The 16,577-nt window shown below is 40.5% G+C and overlaps 1 protein-coding gene across 1 annotated transcript in view; it reads left to right on the top strand.

Annotated features, from left to right (window-relative positions):
• LOC135526876 (GDNF family receptor alpha-4-like) overlaps positions 1-16,577 on the top strand; it is a 147,040-nt gene that overhangs the window by 24,491 nt on the left and 105,972 nt on the right. The window contains exon 2 of the mRNA XM_064955544.1: positions 262-543. Within this exon, the coding sequence (XP_064811616.1) occupies positions 262-543 (282 nt within the window). The remainder of the gene's footprint in view (positions 1-261; positions 544-16,577) is intronic.

A 16,577-nucleotide genomic window follows, 5' to 3' on the forward strand; every position in this document is an offset into this window, starting at 1 on the left:
CGAGTACTAACCAGTAGTTTCCCCTAGTACTAACCAGTAGTATCACCTAGTACTCAACAGTAGTATCACCCAGTACTAACCAGTAGTATCACCTAGTACTAACCAGTAGTGTCACCGAGTACTAACCAGTAGTATCACCGAGTACTAACCAGTTTGATTACCTAGTACTAACCAGTAGTATCACCGAGTACTAACCAGTTTGATTACCTAGCGTTGTACTTCCACCTGAAACTGTTTTAATTCGTGCTGTCTCTTCCTCAGGGCTCCCCCTCGCTGTGTCTGCGGGGAGGGACAGAGACTGTCTACAGGCTGGGGACACCTGCTCCAGTGACGACGCGTGCAGCCCTCGTCTGCGGACGCTGAGACAGTGTGTGGCGGGGGACGGCAGTGTGAAGCTGGGCCCTGGGGCCAGGAACCAGTGTGAGAACGCAGTCACGGCCCTGCTGTCCTCCCCGCTGCACGGCTGCCAGTGTAAACGAGGCATGAAGAGAGAGAAGAACTGCCTCAGTATCTATTGGAGTCTGCACCAGTCTGTCCTGCATGGTGAGACTATAACACCCAACCCTAATCTATATTACCAGTCTGTTTAACACCTAGCCCTAATCTGTATAACACCTAGCCCTAATCTATAGTACCAGTCTATATAACACCTAGCCCTAATCTATAGTACCAGTCTGTCATACATGGTAAGATTATAACACCTAGCCCTAATCTATAGTACCAGTCTGTCCAACATGGTGGGATTATAACACCTAGCCCTAATCTATAGTACCAGTCTATATAACACCTAGCCCTAATCTATAGTACCAATCTGTATAACACCTAGCCCTATCTATAGTACCGGTCTGTATAACACCTAGCCCTAATCTATATAACACCTAGCCCTAATCTATAGTACCAGTCTATATAACACCTAGCCCTAATCTAGAGTACCAGTCTATATAACACCTAGTCCTAATCTATTGTACCAGTCTATATAACACCTAACCCTATTCTATAGTACCAGTCTATATAACAACTAGCCCTAATCTATAGTACCAGTCTATATAACACCTAGCCCTAATCTATAGTACCAGTCTGTCCAACATGGTGTGATTATAACACCGAGCCCTAATCTATAGCACCAGTCTATATAACACCGAGCCCTAATATGTAGTACCAATCTGTATAACACCTGGCCCTAATCTATAGTACCAGTCTATATAACAACAAGCCCTAATCTATATAACACCTAGCCCTAATCTATAGTACCAGTCTATATAACACCTAGACCTAATCTATAGTACCAGTCTGTCATACATGGTGAGATTATAACACCAAGGCCTAATCTATAGTACCAGTCTGTATAAAACCAAACCATAATCTATAGTACCAGTGTGTATAACACCTAGGCCTAATCTATATAACACCAAGCCTTATTCTATAGTACCAGTCTATATAACACCTAGCCCTAATCTATAGTACCAGTCTATATAACACCTAGCCCTAATCTATAGTACTAGTCTGTTTAACACCTATTCCTAATCCATAGTACCAGTCTGTCCTACATGGTGAGATTATAACACCAAGCCCTAATCTATAGTACCAGCCTGTATAAAACCAAACCATAATCTATAGTACCAGTGTGTATAACACCTAGGCCTAATCTATATAACACCAAGCCTTAATCTATAGTACCAGTCTATATAACACCTAGCCCTAATCTATAGTACCAGTCTATATAACACCTAGCCCTAATCTATAGTACTAGTCTGTTTAACACCTATTCCTAATCCATAGTACCAGTCTGTCCTACATGGTAAGATTATAACACCTAGTCCTCATCTATTGTACCAGTCTATATAACACCTAACCCTAATCTATAGTACCAGTCTATATAACACCTAGCCCTAATCTATAGTACTAGTCTGTTTAACACCTATTCCTAATCCATAGTACCAGTATGTCCTACATGGTAAGATTATAACACCTAGCCCTAATCTATAGTAGAAGTCTATATAACACCTTGTCCTAATCTATTGTACCAGTCTGTATAACACCTAGCCCTAATCTATAGTACCAGTCTATATAACACCTCGTCCTAATCTATAGTACCAGTCAGTCCTACATGGTGAGATTATAACACCTAGCCCTAATCTATAGTACCTGTCTGTCCTACATGGTGAGATTATAACAAATAGCCCTAATCTATAGTACCAGTCTATATAACACCTCGCCCTAATCTATAGTACCAGTCTGTAAAACACCTAGCCCTCATCTATATAACACCTAGCCCTAATCTATAGTACCAGTCTGTAATACATGGTGAGATTATAAAACCTTGCCCTAATCTATAGTACCAGTCTATATAACACCTAGCCCTAATCTATAGTACCAGTCTGTCCAACATGGTGGGATTATAACACCTAACCCTAATCTATAGTACCAGTCTATATAACACCTTGTCCTAATCTATTGTACCAGTCTATGTAACACCTAACCCTAATCTATAGTACCAGTCTATATAACACCTAGTCCTTATCTATAGTACCAGTCTATATAACACCTAGCCCCAGTCTATAGTACTAGTCTGTTTAACACCTATTCCTAATCCATAGTACCAGTCTGTCCTACATGGTAAGATTATAACACCTAGCCCTAATCTATAGTAGAAGTCTATATAACACCTTGCCCAATATATAGTACCAGTCTGTCCTACATGGTGAGATTTTAACACCTAGCCCTAATCTATAGTACCAGTCTGTCCTACATGGTGAGAATATTACACCTAGTCCTAATCTATAGTACCAGTCTGTCCTACATGGTGAGATTATAACAAATAGCCCTAATCTATAGTACCAGTCTATATAACACCTCACCCTAATCTATAGTACCAGTCTGTAAAACACCGAGCCCTCATCTATATAACACCTAGCCCTAATCTATAGTATCAGTCTGTATAACACCTCGCCCTAATCTATAGTACCAGTCTGTCCAACATGGTGGGATTATAACACCTAGCCCTAATCTATAGTACCAGTCTATATAACACCTAGCCCTAATCTATAGTACCAGTCTGTCCAACATGGTGGGATTATAACACCTAGCCCTAATCTATAGTACCAGTCTATATAACACCTAGCCCTAATCTATTTTACCAATCTGTATAACACCTAGCCCTAATCTATAGTAAAAGTCTGTATAACACCTTGCCCTAATCTATAGTACCAGTCTATATAACACCTAGCCCTAATCTATAGTACCAGTCTGTGTAACACCTAGCCCTAATCTATAGTACCAGTCTATATAACACCTAGTCCTAATCTATTGTACCAGTCTATATAACACCTGACCCTAATCTATAGTACCAGTCAATATAACACATTGTCCTAATCTATAGTACCAGTCTATATAACACCTAGTCCTCATCTATAGTACCAGTCTGTATAACACCTAGCACTAATCTATAGCACCAGTCTATATAACACCTACTCCTCATCTATATTACCAGTCTATATAAAACCTAGCCCTAATCTACAGTACCAGTCTATATAACACCTACTCCTCATCTATATTACCAGTCTATATAAAACCTAGCCCTAATCTACAGTACCCAATCTGTATAACACCTAGCCCTAATCTATAGTACCAGTCTGTGTAACACCTAGCCCTAATCTATAGTACCAGTCTATATAACACCTACTCCTCATCTATATTACCAGTCTATATAAAACCTAGCCCTAATCTACAGTACCCAATCTGTATAACACCTAGCCCTAATCTATAGTACCAGTCTATATAACACCTAGCCCTAATCTATAGTACCAGTCTGTCATACATGGTGAGATTATAACACCTAGCCATAATCTATAGTACCAGTCTATATAACACCTAGCCCTAATCTATATAACACTAAACCTTAATCTATACTACCAGTCTATATAACACCTAGCCCTAATCTATAGTACCAGTCTATATAACACCTTGTCCTAATCTATTGTACCAGTCTATATAACACCCAACCCTAATCTATAGTACCAGTCTATATAACAACTAGTCCTAATCTATAGTACCAGTCTATATAACACCTAGCCCTAATCTATAGTACCAGTCTGTGTAAGACCTAGCCCTAATCTATAGAACCAGTCTATATAACACCCAACCCTAATCTATAGTACCAGTCTATATAACACCTAGTCCTAATCTATAGTACCAGTCTATATGACACCTATCCCCAGTCTATAGTACTAGTCTGTTTAACACCTGTTCCTAATTCATAGTACCAGTCTGTCCTACATGGTAAGATTAAAACACCTTGCCCTAATCTATAGTAGAAGTCTATATAACACCTAGCCCTAATCTATAGTACCAGTCTATATAACACCTAGCCCTAATCTATAGTACCAATCTGTGTAACACCTAGCTTTAATCTATAGTACCAGTCTATATAACACCTAGCCCTAATCTATAGTACCAGTCTATATAACACCTTGTCCTAATCTATTGTACCAGTCTATATAACACCTAACCCTAATCTATAGTACCAGTCGATATAACACCTAGCCCCAGTCTATAGTACTAGTCTGTTTAACACCTATTCCTAATCCATAGTACCAGTCTGTCCTACATGGTAAGATTAATACACCGAGCCCTAATCTATAGTAGAAGTCTATATAACACCTAGCCCTAATCTATAGTACCAGTCTATATAACACCTAGCCCTTATCTATAGTACCAGTCTGTCATACATGGTGAGATTATAACACCTAGCCATAATCTATAGTACCAGTCTATATAACACCTAGCCCTAATCTATATAACACTAAACCTTAATCTATACTACCAGTCTATATAACACCTAGCCCTAATCTATAGTACCAGTCTATATAACACCTTGTCCTAATCTATTGTACCAGTCTATATAACACCCAACCCTAATCTATAGTACCAGTCTATATAACACCTAGTCCTAATCTATAGTACCAATCTATATAACACCTAGCCCTAATCTATAGAACCAGTCTATATAACACCCAACCCTAATCTATAGTACCAGTCTATATGACACCTATCCCCAGTCTATAGTACTAGTCTGTTTAACACCTGTTCCTAATTCATAGTACCAGTCTGTCCTACATGGTAAGATTAAAACACCTTGCCCTAATCTATAGTAGAAGTCTATATAACACCTAGCCCTAATCTATAGTACCAGTCTATATAACACCTAGTCCTAATCTATAGTACCAGTCTGTGTAACACCTAGCCTTAATCTATAGTACCAGTCTATATAACACCTAGCCCTAATCTATAGTTCCAGTCTATATAACACCTTGTCCTAATCTATTGTACCAGTCTATATAACACCTAACCCTAATCTATAGTACCAGTCGATATAACACCTAGCCCCAGTCTATAGTACTAGTCTGTTTAACACCTATTCCTAATCCATAGTACCAGTCTGTCCCACATGGTAAGATTAATACACCTTGCCCTAATCTATAGTAGAAGTCTATATAACACCTTGTCCTAATCTATTGTACCAGTCTGTATAACACCGAGCCCTAATCCATAGTACCAGTCTATATAACACCTAGCCCTAATCTATAGTACCAGTCTATATAACACCTAGCCCTAATCTATAGTACCAGTCTGTGTAACACCTAGCCCTAATCTATAGTACCAGTCTATATAACACCTAGCCCTAATCTATAGTACCAGTCTATATAACACCTAGCCCTAATCTATAGTACCAGTCTGTCCTACATGGTGAGATTATAACACCTAGCCCTAATCTATAGTACCAGTCTATATAACACCTAGCCTTAATCTATAGTACCAGTCTATATAACACCTAGTCCTAATCTATTGTACCAGTCTATATAACACCTAGCCCTAATCTATAGTACCCGTCTATATAACACCTAGCCCTAATCTATAGTACCCGTCTATATAACACCTAGCGCTAATCTATAGTACCAGTCTATATAACACCAAGCCCTAATCTATAGTAATAGTCTGTTTAACATCTATTCCTAATCCATAGTACCAGTCTATATAACACCTAGCCCTAATCTTTAGTTCCCGTCTATATAACACCTAGCCCTAATCTATAGTACCAGTCTGTTTTACATGGTGATAAGAGGGGTGTGGGGGTGACAAGGGGTGGGGGTGATTACGTGTCTTTTGTCGAGCAAAGCTTTTTGTGGAAGGTACTACTCAGCACACAGCTGGGGGTGGAAGGTACTTCTCAGCACACAGCTGGGGGTGGAAGGTACTACTCAGCACACAGCGGGGGGTGGAAGGTACTACTCAGCACACAGCGGGGGGTGGAAGGTACTACTCAGCACACAGCGGGGGGTGGAAGGTACTACTCAGCACACAGCGGGGGGTGGAAGGTACTAATCAGCACACAGCGGGGGTGGAAGGTACTACTCAGCACACAGCGGGGGGTGGAAGGTACTACTCAGCACACAGCGGGGGGTGGAAGGTACTACTCAGCACACAGCGGGGGGTGTGTGTATACTATAGCTATATATGCTATAGTATACTGAATTCATATCAGTTATGAACATAAATAGAATATTCTATATAGGCTATAGTATACTGAATTCATATCAGTTATGAACATAAATAGAATATTATATATAGGCTATAGTATACTGAATTCATATGAGTTATGAACATAAATAGAATATTATATATAGGCTATAGTATATCGAATTCATCAGGATGTCTTGCTCCCAGACAGACTAAACAACTTCTTTGCTCGCTTTGAGGACAATACAGTCACGTTCGTTGTATGGAGGAGACCAAGGCGCAGCGTGAGATGAATACATCTTCTTTAATAAGACGAAGAACACTTAAACAAACAAACGAACGTGAAGCTATATATGATAAGTACAGACACAGGCAGCTAACACATAGACAATGACCCATGAATTACCCAAGGAATATGGCTGCCTAAATATGGTTCCCAATCAGAGACAACGATAAACAGCTGCCTCTAATTGAGAATCAATCTTGGCAACCATAGACATACAAAACACCTAGACGAATACCCACCCCATAAATATACAAAACCCCTAGACAGTACAAACACATAAATCACCCTTGTCACACCCTGACCTAACCAAAATAATAAAGAAAACAAAGAATACTAAGGTCATGGCGTGACAAATACAGTGCCACTGACATGGCACACTACCAAAACCTGTGGACTCTCCTTCACTGCAGCCGACGTGAGTAAAACATTGAAACGTGTTAACCCTCGCAAGGCTGCCAGCCCAGACGGCATCCCCAGCCACGTCCTGTCCTCAGAGCATGCGCAGACCAGCTAGCTGGTGTGTTTACGGAAATATTCAATCAATCCTTATCCCAGTCCGCTGTTGTCACCGAAAGCACTCACAAACTTCTACAGATGCACAATTGAGAGCATCCTGTCGGGCTGTATCACCGCCTGGTACGGCAACTGCTCCGCCCACAACCGTAAGGCTCCCCAGAGGGTAGTGAGGTCTGCACAGCGCATCACCGGTGGCAAACAACCTGCCCTCCAGGACACCTACACCACCCGATGTCACAGGAAGGCCATAAAGATCATCTAGGACAACAACCACCCGAGCCACTGCCTGTTCACCCTGCTATCATCCAGAAGGCGAGGTCGGTACAGGTGCATCAAAACTGGGACCGAGAGACTGAAAAACAGCTTCTATCTCAAGGCCGTCAGACTGTTAAAACCTGTTCCCTCAGGGAACTCCCCCCCCCCCGTTCAGCTGAAAAGGTGGCGCAGGGAATTAAAAAATATAAAATATTCTTTCTAAATATTTAACTTTCACACATTAACAAGTCCAATACCTCAAATGAAAGATCTACCCATCAAGTCAGATTTTTAAAATGTTTTACAGCGAAAACACAACATATATTTATGTTAGACCACCACCAAATCAAAGGAAAAACGCAGCCATTTTTTCCAGCCAAAGATAAAATCACAAAAGCAGGATTAGAGATAAAATGAATCACTAACCTTTTGAAAATCTTCATCAGATAACACTCATATGACATGTTATACTGTATATTTATGTTTTGTTCGATAATATGCAATTTTATATCCAAAAATCTCGGTTTCCATTGACGCCATGTTCAGAAATTCCTCCAAAATATCCAGAGGAATTATAGAACGCTACACCAGATAACAGAAATACTCATCATAAACTTTGACTAAAGATACATGTTCTACATATAATTAAAGATACACTGGTTCTTAATGCAACCGCTGTGTCACATTTTTTTAAACGTTACGGAAAAAGCCTAACATTGCAATAATCTGAGACGGCGCTCAAACGTAACAGTATTTCTCCGCCATGTTGGAGTCAACATAAATATGAAATTACATCATAAATATTCCCTTACCTTTGATGATCTTTCATCAGAATGTAGTGTAAGGAGTCCTAGTTCCACAATAAATCGTTGTTTTGTTCCATAATGTCCATTACTAGTGTCCAATTAGCTACTTTTGCTATCACTTTCAGCTCGCTTTCAGCTCGCGTGCCCAAAAACTGACTGACACGAAAACTTCCAAAAGATATATTCCAGATCGAATAAACTGGTCAAACTAAGTAGAAAATCAATATTCAGGATGTTATTTCCATATATATCCAATAACGTTCCAACCGGATCATACGTTTTCATCCGCAGCCAAATGGAACAGCGGTAACACCCACAGAGAAATGCGCCACAGGAAAATGGCATTCTGTTGGGACACTGACTATTTCCCCTCCCATTCGGTCAAAGTTCACAGCAAATGCTCCGTTCCACGTTCTACTAAATGAGGACATCTAGTGGAAGGCATAGGAAGTGCTTCCAGATCCATATCTTGTTGGGAAAGGAGGGGGCGATGACGTCAAAGTTGTCCCAACTTTCAGAATTTCACTTCTTGTTTGGAAGATTGCCTGCCCTATGAGTTCTGTTATACTCACAGACATAATTCAGACAGTTTTAGAAACTTCAGAGTGTTTTCTATCCAATATGAATAATAATATGCATATATTAGCAATCTAGGACAGAGTTTGATGCAGTTCACTATGGGCACGCAATTCATCCAAAGTGAAAATACTGCCCCCTATCCTCAACAAGTTTTAAACAGCCACCACTAACATTGAGTGGCTGCTGCCAACATACTGACTCAACTCCAGACACATTAATAATGGAAAAATTGATGTAAAAATGTATCACTAGCCACTTTAAACAATGCCACTTAATATAATGTTTACATACCCTGCATTACTCATCTCATATGTATATACTGTACTCTATACCATCTACTGTATCTTGCCATCTTGATGTAATTAATGTATCACTAGCCACTTTAAACAATGCCACTTCATGTTTACATACCCTACATTACTCATATCATATGTATATACTGTACTCTATACCATCTACTGTATCTTGCCATCTTTATGTAATTAATGTATCACTAGCCACTTTAAACAATGCCACTTTATGTTTACATACCCTACATTACTCATCTCACATGTATATGTATATACTGTACTCTATATCATCTACTGCATCTTGCCTATGCCGTTCTGTACCATCACTCATTCATATATCTTTATGTACATATTCTTTATCCCTTTACACTTGTGTGTATAAAGTAGTAGTTGTGGAATTGTTAGGTTAGATTACTTGTTGGTTATTACTGCATTGTCGGGAACTAGAAGCACAAGCATTTCACACTCACATTAACATCTGTTAACCATGTGTATGTGACAAATAAAATTTGATTTGAATTTATATACTAAAATTTGACTGAATTTATATCAGTTATGAAAATAGTTCAATCGAGTACAGGCTTAATTGAATGACAGAGACAGAATATAATAAGGAATTTTATTGACTAATTTTGGGTAGGAATGCTCCTCAGAGCCAGATGCTGACGACAGGTTGCCTATTTGCCTCTCTCACATTGTTGACATAAATATATATATATATATATATATGCATGAGAGATTCACAAGACTATAACATTGGAATGTTGCAAAGTGCTGCCCTACCCTGGCTGGCAAGGACACTCAGGTGAAGCCATTGAATTACAAGAAAATAAAGCTATTTAGCTTTTGAACCTGTTTTAAAATGCTTTAGGCCTATATGTTTACCCTATACATTTGGGACTATCCTTTTCTTCGGGTATGAGACATCCAAACATTGTTTAAACCTCTGGCGTGCTATCACAATAACTATTCACTTTACTGTCATTCTGTAAATCATTCTCTGAATCAGCTTGTTGAAACAGGGCTCAAGTTCAATGTCTAATTTCACAGATAAATTGGTATTATTGATAGGAAACCAACATTATTATTATTATTAAGGAACTAAAAGTGTTTTATGTCACACCAGTTTTGACAAGTAAAATGTTATTAAAATGTTTAATTTGCCATGACAGCCAAAAGACAGATCTATTTTCAGGACGTTAAATGTAAAACTAAGGAAGACTATTTTATTAACTTGTGATTCTCACCAAGACAGTCAGACAAACTAAAGAAGCGTCACCTCCAAACCACTCTTCTCTCCTCCTTCCTCCTCCAAACCACTCTTCTCTCCTCCTTCCTCCTCCAACCCACTCTTCTCTCCTCCTTCCTACTCCAAACCACTCTTCTCTCCTCCTTCCTCCTCCAAACCACTCTTCTCTCCTCCTTCCTCCTCCTCCAAACCACTCTTCTCTCCTCCTACCTCCTCCAAACCACTCTTCTCTCCTCCTTCCTCCTCCAAACCACTCTTCTCTCCTCCTTCCTCCTCCAAACCACTCTTCTCTCCTCCTTCCTCCTCCAACCCACTCTTTTCTCCTCCTTCCTCCTCCAAACCACTCTTCTCTCCTCCTTCCTCCTCCAAACCACTCTTCTCTCCTCCTTCCTCCTCCAACCCACTCTTCTCTCCTCCTCCAACCCACTCTTCTCTCCTCCTTCCTCCTCCAAACCACTCTTCTCTCCTCCTTCCTCCTCCAAACCACTCTTCTCTCCTCCTTCCTCCTCCAAACCACTCTTCTCTCCTCCTTCCTCCTCCAAACCACTCTTCTCTCCTCCTTCCTCCTCCAAACCACTCTTCTCTCCTCCTTCCTCCTCCAAACCACTCTTCTCTCCTCCTTCCTCCTCCAACCCACTCTTCTCTCCTCCTTCCTCCTCCAAACCACTCTTCTCTCCTCCTTCCTCCTCCAAACATTTGCACACACCATTTTTCTGTTGTTCATTGTTTTTACATTTCACCAATTTGGACTATTTTGTGTATGTTCATTACATGAAATCCAAATAAAAATATATTTAAATTCCAGGTTGTAATGCAACAAAATAGGAAAAATGCCAAGGGGGGTGAATACTTTTGCAAGACGCTGTGTATCTGTCACTCGCCTTCGTTCCTCAGGTGTTATTGACTCTGTTTTCATGTTGGTGAGTTTTGTGTTTTGTGTTCATTGTTTTGTTTATTTACTTAAACACTCACTCCCTGTACCTGCTTACTGACTCTCTTACCGACTCATTACAAGAATACTATGTTATTAACTTAAGATTCTCACCAAGACAAACAATACAGTGGGCTGGCTATACATTGCACAAGAAGAGTAAAGACTATTTTAAGAGAGAGAAGATAATTAATGCAAATGTATGCTGCTATTGAACGATAACTCAGACCATTTGATTAGCTTTGAAATGATCTTCTTTGAACTGCCGGATCATTATAAATGGCTTGGATGGATGGATTTGATTGTCCAGCATATTGAAGTCGTTCATATGCTAATAATCGACACTGCTACCCAGCATTCATTATTCTTAGAGGAACAGAACAAGCAATGGAACATGAATTGATCCTGGCTTAGAAAAAAATATCCTAGCGCATGATAAGATCAACATTTTATTATTATTAGTATTATTTATTATTTATTCCTTCTAGGGCGGCAGGGTAGCCTAGTGGTTAGAGCCATGGACTAGTAATCGAAAGGTTGCAAGTTCAAATCCCCGAGCTGACAAGGTACAAATCTGTCGTTCTGCCCCTGAACAGGCAGTTAACCCACTGTTCCTAGGCCGTCATTGAAAATAAGAATTTGTTCTTAACTGACTTGCCTGGTTAAATAAAGGTAAAATTTAAAAAAAATATATATATATATATGCTTTAGAAGGCCACAGTCACATGACGCTGGTCCAAGGAAGGATGAATGGTCACATCACTGGTCCAAGGAAGGATGAATACCCGGATCTTTCAGTGGTCAGAACGTCAAGATGGAGTAGCTCCTGATGTACTTTCAGGCAACATGGGAGAACATCAAGATGGAGGAGCTCCTGATGTACTTTCAGGTAACATGGGAGAACATCAAGATGGAGGAGCTCCTGATGTACTTTCAGGCAACATGGGAGAACATCAAGATGGAGGAGCTCCTGATGTACTTTCAGGCAACATGGGAGAACATCAAGATGGAGGAGCTCCTGATGTACTTTCAGGCAACATGGGAGAACATCAAGATGGAGGAGCTCCTGATATAATTCAGGCAACATGGGAGAACATCAAGATGGAGGAGCTCCTAAAATCCTACTCTTGTTATGTCCAGTGCATTCGGACAGTATTCAGACCCCTTTCCACATTTTGTTACGTTACAGCCTAATTCTAAAATTGATGACATGTTATTTTTCCCTCATCAATCTACACTGAATACCCCATCATGACAAAGCAAAAACTGATTTTTTGAATTTTTCACAAATGTATTAAAAATACCAAACTGAAATAAGTATTCAGACCCTTTGCTCAGTACTTTGTTGAAGCACCTTTGGCAGCGATTACAGCCTCTAGTCTTCTTGGGTATGATGCTACAAGCTTGGTACACCTTTATTTGGGGAGTTTCTCCCATTCTTCTTTGCAGATCCTCTCAAGCTCTGTCAGATTGGATGGGGAGCGTCGCTGCACAGCTATTTTCATGGCTCTCCAGAGATGTTTGACTGGGTTCAAATCTGGGCTCTGGCTGGACCACTCAAGGACATTGAGACTTGTCCCGAAGCCACTCATGCATTGTCTTGGCTGTGTGCTCAGTGTCGTTAACCTGTTGGAAGGTGAACCTTTGCCCCAGTCTGAGGTCCTGAGTGCTCTGGAGCAGGTTTTCATTAAGGATATCTCTGTACTTTGCTCTGTTCATCTTTGCCTCGATCCTGACTAGTCTCCCAGTCCCTGCCACTGAAAAACATACCCACACCATGCTTCACCGTAGGGATGGTGCCAGGTTTCCTCCAGACTTGACGTTTGACATTCAGGCCAAAGAGTTCAATCTTGGTTTCATCAAACCAGAGAATCTTGTTTCTCATGGTCTGAGAGTCTATAGGTGCCTTTTGGCAAACTCCATGTGGCCTGTCATGTGCCTTTTACTGAGGAGTGGCTTCCGGCTGGCTGACATAAACACATTTATTTTAGGCCTTAACTGAACCAATAATATTCATTTATTTTAACTGAACCAATAATATTCATTTATTTTAACTGAACCAATAATATTCATTTATTTTAACTGAATCAATAATATTCTGTCATATGAACAATAGAATATTTGTAGCCATACATGATTTAATGATTTAACATGATTTAATGATTTAACATGATTTAATGATTTAACATGATTTAATGAATTAATGATTGAATGTGATTTAATGATTTAATGATTTAATGATTTAATGTGATTTAATGATTTAACATGATTCAATGATTTAACATGATTTAACATGATTTAATGATTTAACGTGATTTAATGATTTAACATGATTTAATGATTTAACGTGATTTAATGAAAAGCAGTAAATGTTTAGTAACAGACTCATGAACACAATCAGGAAACAGGAAACATTGTTTCACATATTTTGTTATTATTATACCCCCTTTTTCTCCCAAATTGGTGGTTACCATCTTGTCTCATCACCGCTACAGAATTGGGCGAGGTGCGTCCTCAGAAACACGACGGTCACGGTCATGGCCGGCTGTGACAGCCTGGGATCGAACCTGAGGCTGTAGTGGCGCCTCAGCACTGCAATGTAGTGTGCCACTCGGGAGGCCCCTGCTTCACGTTCTTTAATAACCGACTCATGAACACAATCATGCAATAGGCTACAGCTGGCTTCACAAATCCCCAGTTCTTCACAGCTTCACCAGTTCTTCACAGCTTCCCCAGTTTTTCACAGCTTCCCCAGTTCTTCACAGTTTCCCAGAGAAAGTGTAAAACAAATCAAGATATTTTAGATTTTTCAAAGTAGCCACCCTTTGCCTTGAAAACAACCTTGCACACACTTGGCATTCTCTCAACCAGCATAATTACGAATGCTTTTACAAGGAGTTCCCACATATGCTGAGCACTTGTTGGCTGCTCTTCCTTCAGTCTGCGGTCCAACTCATCCCAAACCATCTCAATTGGGTTGAGGTCGGGTGATTGTGGAAGCCAGATCATCCGATGCAGCACTCCATCACTATCCTTCTTGGTCAAAATATAGCCCTTACACAGCCTGGAGTCATGTTGGGTCATTGTCCTGTTGAAAAACAAATGATTGTCCCACTAAGCGCAAACCAGAAGGGATGGCATATCGCTGCAGAATGCTGTGGTAGCCATGCTGGTGAAGTGTGCCTTGAATTCTAAATAAATCACCAGCAAAGCACCCTCACACCATCACACCTCCTCCTCCATGCTTCACATTGGAAACCACACCATGCGAAGATCATCCATTCACCTACTCTGCGTCTCACAAAGACACAGAGGTTGGAACAAAAAAATCTCAAATTTGGACTCATCAGACCGAAGAACATATTTCCACCGGTCTAATGTCCAGTGCTTGTGTTTCTTGGCACAAACAAGTCTCTTCTTTTCATTGGAGTCCTTTAGTAGTCGTTTCTTTTCAGAAATTCGACCATGAAGGCCTGATTCACACAGTCTCCTCTGAACAGTTGACGTTGAGATGTGTCTTTTACTTATCAGTTGGAGTTATCCAACTGGCCCCTCCGTCGCGATGTTACCTGAAAGCCCATATGCGGTCTGCTAATCGTCAGCTGTCTTATCGGCTGCTATCTGAATAGGTCTAGTGGACAATTTTTCTTGGGTCACTATAACTATATCTATTTTGCCAATTGGATTGGTCCCCTCTCCCACACGGAACCCCACTAATCTACAAACGGAAACGCATAAGGTGGCTAAAAACAGACCTCCATCCTATGCTAGCTTGGTACCGATGGCCCGGCTAGCTGTCTGAATCGCCGTGACCCCAACCAACCTCACTACTCACTGGACCCTTATGATCACTCGACTAAGCATGCCTCTCCTTAATGTCAATATGCCTTGTCCTTTGCTGTTTTGGTTAGTGTTTATTGACTTATTTCACTGAAGAGCCTCTAGACCTGCTCATTATACCTTATCCAAACTTTCAGTTCCACCTGGTTTTAATGATGTTTCTAGAGACAATATCTCTCTCATCATCACTCAATGCCTAGGTTTACCTCCACTGTATTCACATCCTACCATACCTTTGTCTGTACATTATACCTTGATGCTATTTTATCGCCCCCAGAAACCTTCTTTTACTCTCTGTTCCGGACATTCTAGATGACCAATTCTCATTGCTTTTAGCCGTACCCTTATCCTACTCCTCCTCTGTTCCTCTGGTGATATAGAGGTGAATCCAGGCCCTGCAGTGCCTAGCTCCACTCCTATTCCACAGGCACTCTCTTTTGATGACTTCTGTAACCGTAATAGCCTTGGTTTCATGCATGTTAACATTAGAAGCCTCCTCCCTAAAAAAAAATTCATCACTGCTTTAGCACACTCTGCCAACCCAGATGTTCTAGCTGTGTCTGAATCCTGGCTTAGGAAGACCACCAAAAACTGAAATATCCATCCCTAACTACAACATTTTCAGACAAGATAGAATGGCCAAAGGGGGGCGTTGTTGCAATCTACTGCAGAGATAGCCTGCAGAGTTCTGTCCTATTATCCAGGTCTGTACCCAAACAATTTGAACTTCTACTTTAAAAATCCACCTCTCTAAAAACAAGTCTCTCACCGTTGCCACCTGCTATAGACCACCCTCTGTCCCCAGCTGTGCTCTGGACAACATATGTGAACTGATTGCCCACCATCTATCTTCAGAGCTTGTGCAGCTCGGTGACCTAAACTGAAACATTCTTAACACCCCAGCCATCCTACAATCTAAGCTTGATGCCCTCAATCTCACACAAATTATCAATGAACCTACCACCCCAAAGCCGTAAATGAAATGCCTTCCTCATCATCTTAAATAAGCATGCCCCATTCAAGAAATTTAGAACCAGGAACAGATATTGCCCTTGGTTCTCTCCAGACCTGACTGACCTTCACCAACACAAAAACATCCTATGGCATCGAACAGCCCCCGTGATATGCAACTCTTTAGGGAAGTTAGAAACCAATATACACAGGCAGTTAGAAAAGCCAAGCATATTCAAGCAGAAATGTATCTCCCTCACGAGCTAGGAAACACTTATCTCCCTCACTAGCTTTAAGCATCAGCTGTCAGAGCAGCTCACAGATTACTGCACCTGTACATAGCCCATCTATAAATTAG

The sequence above is a fragment of the Oncorhynchus masou genome, chromosome 32, assembly GCF_036934945.1.
Source record: "Oncorhynchus masou masou isolate Uvic2021 chromosome 32, UVic_Omas_1.1, whole genome shotgun sequence".
NCBI lineage: Eukaryota > Metazoa > Chordata > Actinopteri > Salmoniformes > Salmonidae > Oncorhynchus > Oncorhynchus masou.